At 38.3% G+C, this 19,965-nt stretch overlaps 1 protein-coding gene across 1 annotated transcript; it reads right to left on the bottom strand.

Annotated features, from left to right (window-relative positions):
• Positions 1–1,604: 1,604 nt before the first annotated feature.
• On the bottom strand, positions 1,605–16,567 carry LOC137286307 (sorting nexin-12-like). Its single transcript, XM_067818084.1, has 4 exons — positions 16,365–16,567; positions 11,890–11,985; positions 5,410–5,534; positions 1,605–4,749 (listed from the first exon to the last, which is right to left on the bottom strand). The coding sequence occupies exons 1-4, from the start codon at positions 16,524–16,526 to the stop codon at positions 4,644–4,646; spliced, it is 489 nt and encodes a 162-aa protein (XP_067674185.1). The 5' UTR covers positions 16,527–16,567; the 3' UTR covers positions 1,605–4,643.
• Between the last annotated feature and the right edge of the window lie 3,398 nt (positions 16,568–19,965).

Here is a 19,965-nt window from a genome sequence, read left to right as displayed (position 1 = left end):
ATTTGTTTCTATAACAATACACTCTGCAACTTTCCATGAAGGTAGTCTGTATGTAACCTACTTGAATCAGATCACCTGATTGCATTAGTCACCTATTGAGGTACTGTGGAGGAATTTGTTAGCAATTTAGTTTTACCCCACACTCAGCCATATTCCAGGTATATGGTGGCAGTCTGTAAATAATCGAGTCTGGACCAGACAATCCAGTGAGCATGAGCACCAGTCTGCACAACTGGGAACCGATGACAATTGTCAACCAAGTCAGTGACAACCCGATCCCGTTAGTCGCCACTTATGATAAGCAGAATTGCCTTCTATGAGCAATTTAGTTGAACCATTAAACATGGGTACAATGCTGACATACCAAGCATCATAATCAGCAGTCTGCAGATTCTGGCATTCAGAAGGAAGGCAGTTCTGCAAACTGCAGACAACGCTTAGCCTACATGCTGATGATCAATCATAAACTAATGCCTGACATCAAGAAAATCTGGACTTGGAACAAACTGTTGGGTTACATCCACAATGACAAGAATCAGAATAGTCCACCATGGAAGCAGCATTCACCTGATAGAACTAGGTGGTCTGGAAATAATACGCCAAGATAATCCAGTTATCAATGCATGAGAATTGATCTATGCAACTGGGATAAAATGATGTGTCCATGAAGTTGTCGAGCCTAACCATACGTTCAAATTAGGTAAGGCGAAAGGGTGACTTTTTCGGTGACTGAACTGGTGAAAGTGTCACTGTTGCTTAATATTTTGCAGATTTTGCAATTCGCTTTGTGGCACATATCGTCGACGAATTTGACTGTCTGTCCACTAATTTGTGGTAGTTGTCCGGGATAGGTCAAAGTGGCTTTGACTAAGTGATCCTTAAGAGTTTTATTTTTGCGGTAAGCAGCAATATGTGGTGAGGGGGAAAATGTCTAGGCAGATGTCTGAGCCACTTAACAGGTGCAAGCGTTTTGCTGACAATGGCGTTGAGTTCCATGTGCATGGGATTAGAGTTACTAACTAGAACCATTCTGTTGTTTTTTTTGTGGTTCTTTCGTGGGGGAAGATAAGAGAGATTTCCTATACTAATATGGGGCGTAACGTGTATGCAAGACGGTCTCCCGTTATGCGTACAAGTGACTACCGGAGAGGGGGTCACTCGTACGCGTGACTGCCTGATTAGAGAGAGAGAGAAATTCTGCATGTCACACAAAAACACGTCTAAAATTGTTATTTGCGAAAATAATTAAACAAAATTTGCTACAGTCATTGACAGATGGTCAAGTTATTGGATGATGTGAATGAAAATATAAAAAGAGGAAATTAAATTGTCAAAAAATGGCATGAGCGCCTCCAGTATCTCCGTTTGATGAGTACATTTGTACGAATCGCGTCACAAAGATACACTTCAGCCAATCAGGCCCAATGTAGTCACACATTTTTCTTTAACATATGTTCCAATTAGTTGCCACATATAACAAGCATGAGTTGCTGAAGGCCAATTCTAACTCCAATCTTCACAGGTCTTAACCACTTATCTATTTTCTACCATCAGAAATTGTTCTTAGTTAACATCCAGCTGAATCTCAGCACAGAACTAGGGTGTACATGGTATGATTTATTCAGCACATATAGGACATGACAGGAGGTTTACTTGTGCTAATACAGCTCCTTTGTAATTGTGGAGGATTTTTGCCAACAAATATGAACATACTCAAATGCAAAAATACACTCATTTACAAACCGGTACTTGAATTGATCAGTTCCACAGGAATTTCTTCTGTTATAAGAAACAATAAAAATTTAATGGAAACACTGAAGATAAAATATAAGCAGACTTAATTATCTGACAGCTTACTGCAGTATGAGACGACTGTTGTTTCTACAAAGCATCACATGGCTTTACCTCACCAGTTTAAAAAATCAACACTTAATATAAATGGTGTATCTAAAAGGAATACTTGGCTGAAAAATTAAATTAGTTCAAATTTGATACAACAGAGAAAAAAGATTACTAAGTCTTTACAAAGAAGCTTCTGACAGCTTTAAGATTTTTCAAGAAGTATCACGTGTAACCTCAAAATATATGGGCAATTCCTTATGTTAAAATTTCTCACATCATGACTACTTTGTACTTTGACATCTTATTTTATAATGAAATGAAACTTGACAGTGATGAGACAAAGCCACTTTCGGGTAAAACAAAGAATACATATACAGTGTACAATTACATTAACATGCTGGTAGCCTATCAAAGTTATGTACAACAACCAATCACCATCAAGATGTTAACTGGGTCGGTATCCATGGTTACCAGCATACATTACACATATATCTACATTTGTCCAATACACATGAAAGGAGTGCAATCTCAAACTCGCCCAAAGAACTAACCTTTTGATAACAGATAACCAAGTCAACCAGGTGTATCAAGTATTTCTTCATATGTAAGAGTTGAGTAACAGGTCATTAATACCCTTACAGAAATCCTGGAAAGCATTCAGAACAGAACAATAATGGTTCTAGCACATTATACATGTGATAATCTCATACAGGGTTGTCCCGAGACAATAATGTTAAGTAACATATCACCAAATGCTTGCTTAAGTTCAATCTAAAGTGACATTTCAGCAAAGTTGATACTGCTTTACCTCCAACATGACTATTTTATATTCTGACAAGATATCAAACCATTGACTAATTTCAGCTTCAGCTATGCAGCACTTAAGAAGGTTACAAAAACAGTTTTATGCAGCTTTCATTTTGTTCCAATACCTACAGAAAATAGTTTGGCTACAACTGATGGCTGCTTCTGAATTCAAAACATAAAATAAATGTAAAGGCTGGTGCAGATGTGATTAATGAATTTATAGATTACAGACACTTATCTGATGAAAGTTTGATTAACTAGTGAAAAACATATGAATAAAGCTGTGCTAAATTTTCAACTTTCAAAAAAATTATTTAATGATTCTGACCTCTGTTCACATCTCTAACTGATTCAAGTACCTTAGTGTGTACAGATAAGTAACCTCGCTCATGACTTTCTGTCATATATACAAAGTTAATAAAGCTGCAGAGAAAGGTATAATACAATGAAGCTGGGATTTTAGTACAGCTATAAATCCTCACATTAGAATTAAGTCTACACTACATTAACATGCCCATATATTCAATCCATAAAAAAAGCAAATATCCCTGTAGTTATTGGTAATATTCTGTTTAGTATTAGTTTGACGCTGCTAACAGCAATATTCCAGCAAAATGTGGGGACTCAAACTACAGCGTTTGGCGAGATGAGTAAGCACCTTAACCACTAGGTTACCCGACCTCTGACCTCTTGTTATAACATATACAGTGGAAGCTGTCTAAACCGGCACTCATCAGGACTGAAGAAATAATCCACTTTAGACAACATGTTGGATTGTAGAGCTGAAGACAAATGTACAAGCCACGAACGGGACTGAGATTTTATGCCAGTGTTGACAACTTGCCGGATTGGACAGATGCTGGTTTTGACAGCTTCCATTGTACATGCATAATAACCTAACAGGTTTGCAAAAAATACCATAACTTCATAATTTTGGACAATACATTTTCCTCTTCTAAATACTCTATAACTTATTATTTGTTATGAAAGTCACACCATAGATTCCCCCATACTGCTGAATGTGAGACTGGTGTATCTTTGGAACTTGTTGTCACAACCAATCGGTTAACTTGTAAGTTTATATTCTCTAACAAAATCATGAAATAGAATGTAAAACACAACTACACCTACTTCATATGAATGGCATAAAGACAATTAACACCACCAATGAAATGTTGAAATTTTGACAGGAAGTCTGTATAACAATAAAATGTTTGGGGTTTTTTTACTTACAAATTCTGACAGTGAAATGACCCTATTTCATGAAAATCTGAGCACAATGAACATACTACTATACTACAATTTTATCCTGTTTGAGCGCTCAATCTGGATTTGATGTCTGGGACAAAATAGAGAAGTTATTTAAGTTAACATTTTCTCAATATTAATCCTGAGTTTCAGATTTAAAAAATAGCTGTAAAGAAAACGTTCTTTTCAGAGCCTCACTTGTGTTGTTTAACCTGTAGTACAGAAAAAGGAAAGTTAATATCTTCAATCATAACCATTGATAACCAACACAAAAACAATAATGACTTGCCATTTCTTAATAAATAAAACCTGTTTGTCAGTGTGATTAACAAAGTTCACATTCATCTTGGCTATGAAGTACTTAACAAGATTTCCTAAAGGGGAGGTATACCTTTAATGTACAAAAATATTCAAAACAGTCACACCTTTCATTTCATAGGCTTTCAAGTCATACAACCACATTACTCTCCATTAATTTTATTTAAAACAATAATGCCAAGACACAATACTACCTGGAGTACATTTCCATCAAATCCATGTTGACAAATATTGAAAGCTAAATTTTTTTTTGACCAAGCAAATGATAGAAAAGATGAACTATTCCATGATGATTTGGTCTTGACATTTGTAAATCAGAAACGTGCGCCCTCTACAATCCTGATGTTGTCTCCACTTCTGGCGCAAACTGTTAAGTCGTGCAAAGTCTGATGGATGTGACACACCAAATATGCGGGAGCCATCAGACTCTATGTTGGTCGGATCTTGCCTGGGATATAGTTTTTATCTATGACTGGCTCTTGAAGAAACATGTGTAGGCACTTCTCATTCTGAGCTAGCGGGTGCCCGGCCACTCTGAAATGGTAACAGAAAAATAACAGTTGATTGATTGATTGATTGATTGATTGATTGATTGAGTTTATTTTTATGACTGATTTAGCAAAAACAGTACAATGAGACATTTTCCCACCTTTAAAATTTTGCGACATTGATATCTCATCCGGTTCTGAGATGTATTATTTTTATGAGAGGCACCAAACCATAACACTGTTCATTTCAGCTCAGCTCAACTAAGAGGATTAAAGCAGATCAAAGAAACTAGATTAAAACAATCTCTAACAAGCACTGCATATTACCACATGTGGACTATTAGGTTCATCTGGTTTACATGGAGCATCAGAGCAGAGATAAACCTGCCTACCCAACTGGAACATGGAGCTGGGTTTTCAAATCACATGAGGTGCATTCTTACTATCACTTCACAAACCATACAAACATTTGTAATGATCACTGTCTGTTGTGAATGAAAGGGTGAATATTCTTTTACACTGCTTTCACAAATATTCCAGCAATATCACAGAAAGGGACAACAGAAACGGGCTTCACATATTCTGCCCACTTTAAGAATCAAACATGGGTCTTCGGCATGATGTGTGAGTGCTTAATTTTCAGGATACCTGACGACCCCTGTTAATGTAAGACAAGAGTTGTACAAAACAATTCGAGGGGCATTACTTGTTGACAAATATCTCAAGTCCTTTCCGTCTCTCTTCAATGAAGTCCTCCTCAAATATGCCATCATCTCCGCGGAAAGGCAGCTGCCTCTTCAGAGCCTTGCCTGGTAGAGGCGGAACAACAATCTGAAAAGAGAACACTAACACAGGTAAAATCACATGGATAACAGGCAAGACATATTAGAAGTCATTTTCTAAATATGGATGTGCCCTGCTGTCCAGAAACAAAACGTGATAGTGATTACGGTCTGTTTGCAGTGAAAATTCGCATAAAACAAAAGAGTACACTGAATACAGTGACATTAAGATAACAAATCCTCATAATTTTACCTTGCCACTGATTCAACTTAGGATAAAAGTTGTTGAACAAATGGTCATAGAGTCAAATCACTATTATCAGTTTGTATTACAAGGGGCTATGTGTATTAAATGAAACAATGAGAACATGTAGGTTTGGTCTAAGTTAACGCTCATCACGTACTGTACATGCATTTGTTTCACTGTTCCAACTACTATGCTGATCCCCTTGTAATACAAACAAATAATAGCAATTTGAATCTTGGGAACTTTGACCATGCATTGTGCATGGAGCAATCGACACGATGGGTGCACTATCATTAATTATTTATTTAATACTACTGATTAAGGTTTATATCAAATTACCATGATTAGATATGAAAGAATGCTTGTAACATATTGTGGTACAGATTGCAATTACCCATTATTGCAAATACAATCCTATAAAAGGCCAATTCCCTTCAATCATGGGAACTGATATATTAGTTCAAACAATACTATGTCACATGGCAACAGGCTTAGATTTCAGAGATGTGGTTCCCCTGACAACATTTCAGTTATAAGACGTGAGGTTATATACTTCCCAGTCAGGTTGATATAGAACATACCACCCAAAATCAGGTTCCTAACAACATGAGTAAGGAGTGAGGAGTGAGTGAGTGAGTGTGTGTGCAGAGAGAGAGAGAAAGTGAGTGAGTTAATATTTAATGTCATCGACAATATTTCAGCCATATCATGATGAGAGAGAGAGAAAAGGCAGGGATTCACAGAAATGGACTTCAAAATTTTGTACACATATGGGGAATTGAACCCGGGTCTTCAGTGTGACATGTGAACACTTTAACCATTAAGTTACCCCACCACACCTACTTCTAACATGAATAAAGAGGACAGTTTCGCACATCTAATTATGGCACCTTGCATGACTAGCCCATCTGCTGCCCCTTTGGTTCACATCATGTATAACCATGGAAAATGTGTATGTTAGATAGCACTTGAGAGTAAAAATAGTTCACACTGTTAGAAAATTTGAGCCAAACGGAGGTAGGACACATTTGCTGCAGTAGTAACAGCCATCTGTAGGAAGAGTAAGGCTGGACTTATACTACGTTGCGATCATCTGTGATATGAGCCAGTGCCTTTTGATTTTTTTTCAGATACGGTCACAGACTGTTCACTGATATTAATTGCTATGTATTGTTACGTTGGGGAAATAACTTCTTGGAATGAATAGGACAAATTGTTATAGATAACAACTTCTTTACTCAGTAGGTGCCATGTTTCGATACATATTCTTGTTACGTTGTCAAGCAGGAGTCCTGCTTGACAAGGGTACAAGAATCTGTGTTGAAACGTCGCACTCACACAATAAAGAAGTTGTTATCTTGAACAATTTGTCCTATATGTACACCTCAACTTCTAACATGCCACTCAAACAAGCTTCTTGGAATGATGCCATCAGGGGAATTCCCCCTGTGAATTCATTCGTGATGCGTCAAAAATAGGAGGCCTACCTATCTAAATTGCAATCGGATCACAACACATGCAAAATTTGCATGTAATGTATTGTCTTAATGAAAAAAGTACTGTTTGCGTTTTTGTGGACGCAACACGTGACATGACGCAGAGAAAATCGGATGTAGTGTACTGTAAAATCATTATTATTCGCAGGGGTTTAATTTTCGCGCTTTTCGTGTAAAAACATTATCCGCGAAAATAAAACCTCCGCGAATAATTATGATAAATTGTGAACATAAAAACAAACAAAGAGCTTTGAGTTTTAGTTTTGTATTACTAGAGTCAGTGCTCCTAAGTACGTACGGTCTAGGTTGTCAAACGAATGCGCCGCTTACTTGCAGTACCAGTTTGGGAGCGTCGTATACCAGAATGAAGCTTATCCAATGGGGAGTCTGAACATAGAAACCGGTTCATTATATGGGTTTCAGTTTATCGTCCCTGTTAAATTTTCTACGCAAACGTATAGGCCCCTAATGCCGTACGGATTCACCGTAATACCGTACACCTAACCCCTCAATATCGTACAGGGTGCTCAATACCGTACACACAGCTAGTGTAGTGAATTATATATTATCAAATATTGAATTTCTATACAAAAACAATGTTTTGTACTGCACTTTGTAAGCGTTTGTGAATAAAGCGCACAGTGTCTCTCTTGGGGGCGTGCATAGATATTTCATTGACTGACAGGATAATATGCCCACCCACTAATCAAGGAGCTGTAATAGTGTTGTTGCCAATGATGACATGGCGAAACTTGAAATAATTCGCTATAGGTAGCTTTTGTGTTCACACAAACAAAATTCGTATCATACATTATTTAATAACGAGTGAAATACATGTACAAAATGAAACCGTGGAGGCATGAATGATGATGATAATAATTTTTATCCCAAACGATAAAACAGAGCAATTTGTTCTCGTCATCATACTTTACACACACTTTGAGTCACTGTGGGAGAATCAATTATCATTCTTTTTAAGTTTTTGTTTAAGTTCTCTCTGCTCTTTTCTGGCCTTTTTTTCTGCTTCATTTTTCCGTTTCTGCTCAACTTTCTTTCTTTTCATTTCAATGATATGATCGCTTGTCAATATTCTGTGTGAGGTCAGCTTTCTGGGATTGACTTTGCCTTCTGAAGTTTTAGTTTCAGGCAAAGAAAATTCCTTGTTTACTGCCTCCAGTTGTCTAAGAGACATCCCTTCATCACTTGCAATCTCTACAATCATATTGCCAGATTCATCAAATGAAGAAGGGACGTCTCCACTGAGAACAGAGAGTATAAATTCCTCAGCTGTCAAGACCTCTGCTCCCTCAGGAAGGTCAGGCTCATGCGGAGCGGATGTTGATGGTGTCTGATCGGGAGTCGCTGCAACTTTACGTGTAACTGCATCATTGGCAGTTTCGGGGGTTTCAGGGTTGGCTACTTTGGAGTTTGATGTGGAAGCTTTATCAAATGGTTGAGATGGTGCAAAGGCTGATCTGGGGATGGCTGTGGGATTGAAGGGAAATATCCCACATTTCCTGAAGCCACTGATAATGTTGCTGGCGGTGAATGCTTTGTCATAAGCAGCTCTGAATAACCTCGGCCACTCCCACTTACAAACGATGTTGTTGGGGCTGCTGCTCATATACTCCGAACATCCAAAGCTCCATTCCCTACTAAACGAACTAAATACAGTTTTATCTAGCGGACAGAGCCACTGGGTCGTGTGGGGAGGGAACGCGAGAACTGTAATATTATTCTCGCGTGCCTTCTCCAGAAAACCCAGCATCTCGTGAGATGAATGGCTGTCAAGGATGATCAGCTGGGGTCTCTGAGCCGCAATACCTGAGAAAATGGTCTTCAAACCATCTCTCCCCCAGCTGATCCTCCATCCATGCTCTCTCCTGGTATGTATACACAGTACCTGGAACACCGAGTTTTGTGTTATAGGCACCCAAACTTCTTTGGGTTTTCCCTTTCACAATGGCCATTGGCGGTATGGTGTTCCCTGTGGCATTAACACAGGCCAGCACCGTAACTCGGTCTCGGTCATTTCCGACTCGGACAGGAATGTTTTTGACGCCGGTTTCAGCAAAAACTTTCGCTGGCCGGTGAGTCAGAGGGACCCCAGTTTCATCTATGTTCCAGATTAATTGTGGTTTCTGGCTTAAACCTAGGGTATCTATGATACCACCTAAAGTTTCAAAATACTTGTCCACGATGATGGGGTTCAACATCCTTGCTCTCACTGTGGATAACGCCACTGGAGTTCTGAGCTTCACGTCAGGGTGACGTTTTAGGAAGCCCGCTATCCACTTCTTGCCAGGAATACCCCCTTTAAATGGATTTTTAATACCCAGCTGTTTGCAAATTCGAGACACCTTTATAATTAACTGACGTCGAGTAATTCCGAAACCCTGCAACGCAGCTAATTTCAGTTTTCTAGCAATGTCATTTTCAAGGTCTGCGGAGATGGTTGGTGGACGCCCAAGATGCAAGTCGCCTTCAGATTTTCCTGTGACGCGGTCTGATATGGTCATGACGGGCACACCGTGCTTTTTGGCCGCCTTCCGGAACGACATGCCCATATGTACATCGTTAATTGCCATTTGAAGGTCCGCTTTTGTATATGTTCTTTTCTTCCCCATCTAGAAAAGTAACAATAGTAGCTTAATTCTGATAAAAAGACCAAAAGCTTCATGACTGAACAAGATATTCATTTATTTCAGTAACAACCACAGTGTTGTAAAACTTCCATAATGGTTTTCATATCCTGTTGGAGATCATAATGGTTTTGTATATAATACAAGACCTGACGCGCAAGGTGCATCATAGACATTTCACCGTGTATCTCCTGCTGGTGTTTTAGTATATGGCAAATTACAAGGGCCACAGCATTTCCGTAAAACATGTTGTCCATGCTGTGCAGAAGCAGTTCCTTTATAATTTCAGCCTCTGACTCGAAATACACATCGTCAATTAGAATGTTTTTGATAGCGATCTTTCCAAAATCAACACCCGTAAAGATTTTCCCATGCAGTTCTTGCTCTCTAATTTTGATCGGCATTGCCATCTGCAATATAGCATATATATTGTCTTCGTTAAAAGAACATTGATGTATAATAAATATGCCTTAAATTTGCTAGTATTCAATTTCATTTTCAGATTCTAATGGAGCATCTGTCAACCATATTTTACACTAATTACCTGTACGTTCTTCAATAAGATAACCAAATGCATGATAATTAAAGCTAGAGAATAGTGTACGATATTAGGAGAAGGTATTTTTATTTCGCCACAACCGGCCGCCTAAAACCGTACACTTCTTTTTTTCAAAAATGTTTCATTCATCTGTATGAAAGTTCCTTAACCGTTAATATAATCTAATCCTATTCAAACGGGTCGTTTTAGTTAGTATTCAAGTGTCTGTGTTCACTTTATGTACATACCGTTATCAATCAACAGGTGTCCAAGGATACGAGGGCGTGGCTTCTGGTAATCTCGGGTGCGAGCAAAAAGAACGAGCCTGCGCAGGCGACCGTAAAATTAACCAATTAAATCTTTCGTGTGATCACGTGATAGTTGACCGATTGCGTGCTATAAATAACACCAGGAATCCCCGGAAAAGTAATCGGCTTGAAACAAAAACATCGAGGCAAGGGTTTATTCAGTATATTTATTTATATGAAGTGTACGGAACTTAGGACACCGTACGGATTTCGGAGCACTGACTCTAGTGATTTGACTACATGTACACTTCATTCATTCATGACTCAGTGAAACAAAAAGATACATAAAAACAAATTAAATAGTTGATTCAACACATGTCATTTGCAGTGTCTCTGATTGACACGATACACACGACTTTACTAAATTAAAAATGTCAGGTCACCTGCTACTAGTGAATTAGTCCAAAAGTCCAGCTTGGCGGAATCCGCTTTGGATTAAATCCTTGGATATGTTGTCGTAGGTCTGGATAATCCATTGCGCATGTAGTGGTTTGACAATACTGGTACACGTGCACAGAGCTTTCTGAGTAGCTGATTGGCTGAGCGTGTCACAGGTCGAGGTCACATATGGGTCAATGATTTCTTCCACAAATCTCAACATGGATTCTTCAGTGCTCCATTGCGTGTCTCAACGTAGCAGAAAGCCCATGTTTCCCCAACTAATTAGGCAGGTGACAGGACGACAGCTAGGGTCAGTGTTTTCTTTACAGTTTACAGTTTCCTGTGTTATACTCTCGTGATTTCTGTACTTTGATGATGTGCGAAAATTAGTCAATTTTTTCTCTTTCCGAGAAAATTAAGCCGCGCGAAAATAAATGATTTTACAGTAAATTCATCCTACAATGAACTTATGAAGTGATCAACAGGATGAGCATCAATCTGTGCAATTGGGAAATCAATGACGCGTCAACTGAGCTAGCAAACCTGACCACCTAATCCCATTAGTTGCCTCTTATGACAAGCATGGGTGACTGAAGACCAATATTCTAACCCAGACTTTCACAGGTACTGTGGTAAGAGGCCCTAGACATTAAACATGAATTATTCAGCATAATTCAATGCCATCAAACACTATGTAAGGTATAAAGCACTGACTATGTCTGTTCCATCTTTCTGAATGGTCATTGTGGTCTGCAGCAAACTGTAGTATAATGATTTCAGGCCTGAACTTACCTTACTGTCACGTTCCAGCTCATTTCTCAACCATTCAAAATCACTGTAACGACGTCGAACACTGGATTCTTTTAACTTAAATACTGGTAGATTTGTCTGAAAAGAAAGTTATTTGACATTTATCAAAACTTCATTGAACAAGTCAAAAGGGTTAGAATTCTTTTCAGGAGTCTTTGGATAAGATCTGCTACAGTGTTACCGTTTATCCATGATAAGACCATCATGTATCAAAGTCTAGTAAACTCTGCTACAATGATCATGTAACAGTTCTAAAATGTACTAAACATGATGGCATGAGCTAAGTACGGACTAGTAAAGACACAGGGTTTGGCACAGACTCAGATCCTTATTTAAGGATTCCACTGCACAAGGTCATGTTTTGTTAAAGTGAATGAGTCTAGTTTAACATCCATTTTAACAATATGCACGCAATATCAAGGTGAGGACACCAAAACAGGCGTCACACTGTACCCATGTAGGAAATCGAACCTGGGCGTTCATAAAACCACTGGCCTACCCTATCGCCCCTCCTTCTACAAGAATGGGCAATAGGAACCTTTAAAAGTCTGAGCAGGTGCCAGGGTTTGCTCCACATACATTGCACTAAAAATAGGGATCACAATTATTTATTGCAGACAGCACTGAGCACATGAATGAACACTAACATTCCCATAAACACTTGCGAGTCCTGACCTCGTTGTTCAATAAACCAGCACTGCTTTAACAAAACAATGTCAAACTTGGCTAATGAATTGTCACATTAAAACAGAATCACTGATATGAAATTAATTGTCATCATGGCTATTGCACAAGGGAAAAAAAGGATTTAATTTCTATATTGCAGTTCAATGTCCTTGAAGACAGTCTTCTCTTCCAAAGTTACATCGTGCATCTTACAAATTGTGTAAGATGAATGCTCTCATCTGCTCCCATTGACATGATAAAGAATACATGGTCATGGCAAATTAAGGTGGAGCATTAAACATTGGTGAAAACTGTACAGAAATTCCCTTGTTAACGCCCAGAACAACCCGCATGAATTCTGGTCCAAGCTTTGTCAAACACTGCATTTCTACATTGCATAAATGGTATAGCTGAATGCGTTTTTTCCCCTCATGTGACAAATTTTGGAAACCATAGTAACAATACATCACATAAGAGGTTCTGTGTTACCGGTAGTTTTCGTTGACCAAGGAAACGGCTAACAGGAAGTCATAATAAGCCAATCAGGAATAATGTTTCAGAAAATATGAGGCACTAGATACAAATGGTGACTTTAAGTTAAATACTTTAAACACCAGACGACCCCACTGCAGTCATCTATACAACGTTCACTTGACAAAATTGGAAAACTGGGCAAAGGAAATGTTCAAACTTCTTGGATGACAAAAAGATGACAGAGCTTAATAGGTTATATAGCAGTATTTCCCACAGGCTGTGGAAAGTGTTAATTGTTTCACCTGTTTATTCCTTTCTACTTAAAATATGCCGAGTTTGACTTTTGAGGCTGTATGATTAGAAAAAGCTCCATTTTCTCTGTCTTGTCAGCCGAAGAAAGTTGTTCAGACATGACCAGTATCAGTGTTCTCAGAAACAAATCTTATCAAAATGCAACCGAAAATTGCCCCAACACACACAATGATACAAATTTTACAGTCCACCCAAGCACATTTTTAACACATCTCACATGTTGAAGCTGTCCCTTGTGGCAATAACCATCAGCTGATGGACAACTTGCGTAACAACATGAACTAATGACTGTCATGGTCATGTCATTCATCAATTTCGTGTGTAAGACCATGACAACTGGTCAGGCTAGGTAACAGTACTAACATCACCACTAGGAAGAAAACACTAACACTGCTTGCTAGGAAAATTTCAGTCATTTGTTTTTCACTTTCTACTTTGTTTATAGTAAACACAGATGTTGAACATAGACATCAACATCCTTATTTACCATGCATCAGATCAACACTAGGAGATCGTTAACATGAAATTTTTACGGATAAAACCTTCTTATTGTTGAAGAAGGGTTGGTGGGTTTGGTTAGCAATATTCCAGCATTTTGGCAGCGACCTGTAAATAATCAAGTCTGGACCAGATAATCATCAGATATCATCCACCAGATATCATCATCATCATCATCATCATAATACCATATGGTGACCATTCTCTTCCCTCAGAGGATACTAGTTATATCTTCCTGCGTACTTCTGCTCTAATACGTCAATATCATGGTGCGAGTGTTCAGAATTCATGATTGGTTGCAATTAGATTTAGTAGTGCAATCAGTGCAATTGTTTCAAAAACAGTTGTAAGGCCTTGGTACTTTCTGTATGCTTCAGGAAAACTAGAACCTCTTCCCCAATGTGATGCGCAAATCTTTCTTCTAGACAGAAGTCAAGCAATGTAATAGCGATTCAATGGCGTCTCCATCGCCCTTGTTCATGTTGTTGACAATGGACAAGCTAGGTATTAAATTTCTCGTGTGTCACATCAACACAAGTCGCCGACAGAGGAGGGATATATGTGGCCCCACATTTGCTTGGATTAGTCAAGTTGGATCTGAGTGTTCTGATTGGATAAAGAAACGGGAGATAACTTGTATTGCAAATTTTTGCCACAAGGGGATTTTATGAGAAAAGGGAAATATGGCCATATTAGAACAGAGGTTTGTAGGAAGATATGATATGTATCCTCTGTGGGAAGAGACTGTATCGTAACATGTAGTCAACCAAGTCAGTGAGCCTAACTACCTGAGTTGCAGGAGATCAATTCTAACACGTACCTTCATGGGTTCGATGATGATGGGACAATCTATAACCATGAATCACTCCTAAGGTTAGAAGACATCTATGAAGAAGTCAGTTGTAATTGTGTATGACATGAATGATGATTATTACATTAATATGATCAATATCATGACAGACATAAATCATCTGTAACTTGTTTGATAGCACAGTGATAGTTCAGTGTCATGCGGGACCCATGAAGATCTGGGGTAGAAATTACTAGAATAAGTCTTCAGCAACCCATGTTTGCCACATAGGTGACTATGCTTGTCATAGGAGGTGACTAACCGCATGATGTGGTCAGGTTCGCTAGCTTTGTTGACGCATGTCATCAGTTCCCAATTGTGCAGAATTATGATCATGCTGTTGATCAGTGTATTTTCTGGTCCAGATTCGATTATTTACAGTTCGTTGCCATATAGTTGGAATATTGCGGAGTGTGGACACACTCAGCAGTAGTGTCATTTGGTAATTTCAAATTGCCATTATCACGTATCACACCTAACCTAGATTATGATAAGTATGACACTATTCATTAATTTACAGAGAATATTACACCATTAGGGCTCTGCAGTCTACAAGTACAAGGTCTTTTGGGATCTTGGGAAAATAGTTTGCTATGTTGTTAAAAATTGCTATTCATTTCAAATTATTCTTGTTTTAAGTTCATAGATTTCTGGCATATGGCTAAGAACATGACTATAAAACCCAAGGGGGGAAATTGAAAGATTACTCATCCTACCATTACCATACATGGTTCAACATGTAACTATGGTAACAGTCTTTCAATAATAGTATTGTTCTTTTTCATGACATTTCTATTTTAGTCCCTCAGAATTAAAAATAAATCGCGCAAGAAACAGATTATGAGACTGAAATAACCAAAAACCCTCTATCTGTACATAGGCACATATCTTCAATATCAATGGACCTTTTACAAGTTTAGTTCAGAATGTTATCTGTAAACACAACATGCCCTATGTCCATCCATGCCCCAATTACCTTGTATCTTTTAGTAATGAAGGTTAGCTTATACTATATATAGCACTCCCATTAAGAAAATTACATGAACATAAAAGCAATTCTGTAAATGTGCTGATAGAGAGCATTTAACACAAAATAGATGACAAACATGTTCAGGGTACCAATTGTAACCCAAGTTACATTTCTTACATGGATAATGAAGCATCTTGCCATTGAAACATTACACTTATATATTTTGGGTACATATACCTTGGGGTACATTTCACATGTTGAATACAGTGTGTGATTCAGTATTAAACAAAACAGTGATGAAAATATAACACAAATAATCATTTTCTTCCACAAATATAATGCAAAACATGAACACACTGTCTAAACTGTCACCTGTAGTAATATCCACGCACCTGTATCAACGACACAATAACAAGTGGAGTTATCTCATGCCAGACGAGAAGGCAAGAAAAAGGGGGTGGAGCACAACTACATTGACATTTATTATCGATGAAAATAGATTTGGGTATAGTTCTAAAGCCAGATAATAACTAACAAACACGTTTACAATTTTTCGGTGAATAAGTAAGCTGTCATCAATATCAAACCCAACTAGGATGAATAATACTAATACTTCAAACAATTTCTCGGTTGCATACTTCCGTCATTGCCCGATCACAATGACAATGAGTCGACTCGTTTGCTTACCCGTAAACGCATTTCATAGTCGGTATACCGCTTTTTGCCTATTCCGTGGGTTTGAGGAGTACAAACATCGATCTCTAAAAAGTTTGCTGGAGGAGAATAAGCGTCCTCAAGGGTTTGTTTCTTTGAACTAATTCGTGCAGTCGCAGTCTGAGGGGTCGTCATTTTCGCCTGCTACGCATTATCTGATGACATCACTGCTTCTTGGGTAAAATGACAAAAATAGTAACTGTACAAGGGACATAACTCCCATATTTTCCACTCCATGTGTTACGTTTCTTCATGATGAATAGTTGAGTTCGAAACTCACTGTCTTGCTCAATGAAATGTCTTCTAGTTGTTACATTCACTGAATATTTCCGATTTTTATCACTCACCGTGACAAATGTCATTTTGTTTGTTTTAAAAGTGGGATCTTAAATAAACCAAAGAAGTGGACAATTTGCATTTTTTTGGAGTCTATTCCCCCCAGTAGTTACCGACTATTTCAAACAAGAACATCACGTCATTGCAACATGAACATGGATATTAACAACTGGATGTTTACAATCATATGTACGGAAGTTTATGACAGGAAGAAAATCATTCGGTATAATAGTTCGCAAGGTGGAGTTTCAGGTCATATACATGCAAAGAAACGCGTGACAGAATGTTTTCCCATAGTGTTGATTCTATAGAGTTACAAAACTCGCTTCTTGCTCCAAAGAGAAATGACAACATATCTTGTTCATCTTGCATTTGATATAATGCGTAAGTTTCAACATTAAGTGTATCAATTAAGTATGTAAAGAAATCATTTCGTTGTTGTATTAACCTTGCACGGTGGAGAAACACAATGGAAATCACAGCCAAATGTTTGTTACAAAAACACACTCTCTTGATATTTTCTCTCTGCATGATATTTAGACAAAAAATTGAACACAATATTTGTAATTAGGGTGTTCACATGCCAGTTGCCAGAGAGTATGTTACAGTTTCCAAGTATTTCCTCTGATACAAAGTTCATGAAGCTTATTGAATAAACCATCGTGCCAAATTCTGTCAAACACTTTTGCATTGTCGAGAAAGGCTGTAAAGACAGGGGACTCTCTATGGTTAAAGTATTGTATACACACACACATAGTGGCACCATGTTCTTTTCGAAATGCAAATTGTACCTTATCAGGAACGTTCGGGTTTGATCTGAACAATTTATTTTCTTTTCGTTTGAGCAAGAGCTTTCTAAATGGTTTACAAAGCCAAGATTTAAGTATGATACTCCTGTAGTTTCTAGGGTTGTTTTCATCATGTTTACCTTTGTTTATTGATATTACCATTCCAATTCTATATTTGTAAGGAGCATATTGAGATTTAATCATATGACTGAACAGTTTACATACGTAATTAATGAATACATCACCTGCATTTATATTATGCTCGCTTGTAATTTGTCGAGACCAGGGGATTTATTTTTGCTAAGAGACTTAACAGCTTCTTTTATCTCATCAAATAGGAGGCCTCTTTCTGTATATGAGGTAAGAGAGAACTGCATGTCCTTTCTTGGGTGCTTAATTTAACACTAACCTACGAATAATCTAAGACCCAAAACAAATAAGAAAGTCCGATGTTGTCTATGACCAAAATTACGATCCTCCTGGGTTCAAAGATGTTCTAGTGATATGCCTGCCGTCTTGCGTTAAGATGCGCGTTACCGTTGAAGCAAATGATGGAAAGTTTCATCAGGATGGACATCTTCTCTTTATTATTTCAATAAACGTTGATTATAAAACACATGAGATAACTAACAGAGGTAGTGAGCTATCTGAGCTTGTTGCACCAAGGGAAACTGTACAAGACAATGACAACTGACGTACTAGACAATGACAACTGACGTACTAGACAATGACAACTGACGTACGGTTACCAAAGGTACGGCTGCTTGAACTGAAACAAACAAGAATGGCGTGGTGACGCCATTTCCGTGTGACGTCATGTAAAAGAATGTACTTCATCTTAAGAACTATCAACACCTTTGATCTCTTCGCGAAGAATATGAGAACTCACGGTCCCGAATGGATTACATATTGTGTAATGTTTTATATGAATCAATGATATTTTAAGATATAAATGTAGGAAAGGGTATGACGCGTCAACTCTACAGAGTACGCTGTCCTACACATCTCAAAACCAGCTTACTCAAGAGAGAAACTCACTGATGGCCGGTTTCCGATTTCCTTTGCGCGTCGCCAACTTGGGCCCAGCTTAGTCACCGTATTGTTCAGCTGTCTTAACAACACTCGATCAAACTGACCAAACAACATTCAGAATCGCTTAAGTGCAAATGCGAAGGTTATGTATTTAAATCTGTTAAATAACATTTTAAATAATCTTACAAAACTGATCTATCCAAAGCCATGCATAGAGAACCTCACCCAAGTGTCTACTGATATCAAATATATCAACACGAGTAGATAAAGTAACAAATATCCGAGGTTTGCCGAGGATATTTTTACATTTATCAACTAGTGTTGATATAATCGATATCAGCAAACACGAGGCTGAGATTCTACTTATCATCCAAAATCATTCTTCATTTGTTTTCAATAAAAAATGTAATTTCTGCACACAGCACTGCCATTAGATTTTCAGTGCAACGATGCCATAGCATTGTGATGTCATCAAGTTCATGACGTCATAGCATTGTCAGGGCATTGTCCAAAACCTACTGTCAAAGCGATATCTCCTGGGCGATTATTGTCTGCTCTCACACATGCGATATCTCATATGGAACACAGTTTGGGATGATAAAGTTGCATCTTAGTAAAGTGCACATTCTTTTTTTTCAAAACGTAGTTTGAGGCTTTGAGACCCAACCTTTATTCGAACTTACACTTTCGATTGAGACACCTAATCGCCCGCACAATCAGCTTCTCATCCAACTTATCACTTATGGTTTCAGAATAATGAAAATCAGATAACTGGTATTCCAGATCACGTGGTTTGTTAGCCCCTTTTTTGCTTTCCAACGACCAAAAGCTATGAACCGACAATACCTTTAAGAAACTTCTAGAATGCCACATACTAGTATGCTGTTCCTCATATAACATTTGTTACATTCCACGGCTTTCTAACTGTGGTCGAACGACGATGGGGGTTTTCTTGTTGGTATGGGTGAAGTAAGCCCATACGTTTACAGAACTTCCCAGGTGGCGGGGCAGCCTAGTGGTTGAAGCGTGCGTTCGCTTGTCACGCCAAAGACCCGTTTTCGATTCCCGAAAGCGTACAATACGTGATGACTGTTTCTGGTGTCCCCCGCGGTGATAGTGTTAGAATATTGCCAACATCGGCGTAAATCTAAATTCACTCTCTCATTCAAAGAACTTTCCATATTGATATTGTAACCTCTCCGACGATCTTCACTTTCTGTAAGTCTACTACAATCATGTCGCGTATCAACAGGTTTGCTCGTGCAAAATTACTAACTACAAACATACACAGTTACATCTGATTTGTCAAGATGAACAAGCTTCCCGTCATCTGTGGCTGACAGCGCCGTATCCGTGGTTATAGAGAGTTGAAGGGGCCTGAACCTTCATCCACTTTGGGACCCGTGAAGATCCGGGCT

The sequence above is a fragment of the Haliotis asinina genome, chromosome 6 (genome assembly GCF_037392515.1).
Source record: "Haliotis asinina isolate JCU_RB_2024 chromosome 6, JCU_Hal_asi_v2, whole genome shotgun sequence".
NCBI classification, from domain to species: domain Eukaryota; kingdom Metazoa; phylum Mollusca; class Gastropoda; order Lepetellida; family Haliotidae; genus Haliotis; species Haliotis asinina.
Note: the sequence above shows the minus strand (reverse complement) of the source record. Positions and strands in the feature narration are given on the sequence as shown.

Coding starts and splice junctions, on each gene's coding strand:
- LOC137286307 (XM_067818084.1), bottom strand. CDS start 16,526: ATGACGACCCCTCAGACTGCGACTGCACGAATTAGTTCAAAGAAACAA. Junction 11,986..16,364: donor ACTATGAAATGCGTTTACGG/GTAAGCAAACGA, acceptor CTTTCTTTTCAG/ACAAATCTACCAGTATTTAA. Junction 4,750..5,409: donor CTTGAGATATTTGTCAACAA/GTAATGCCCCTC, acceptor TTACCATTTCAG/AGTGGCCGGGCACCCGCTAG.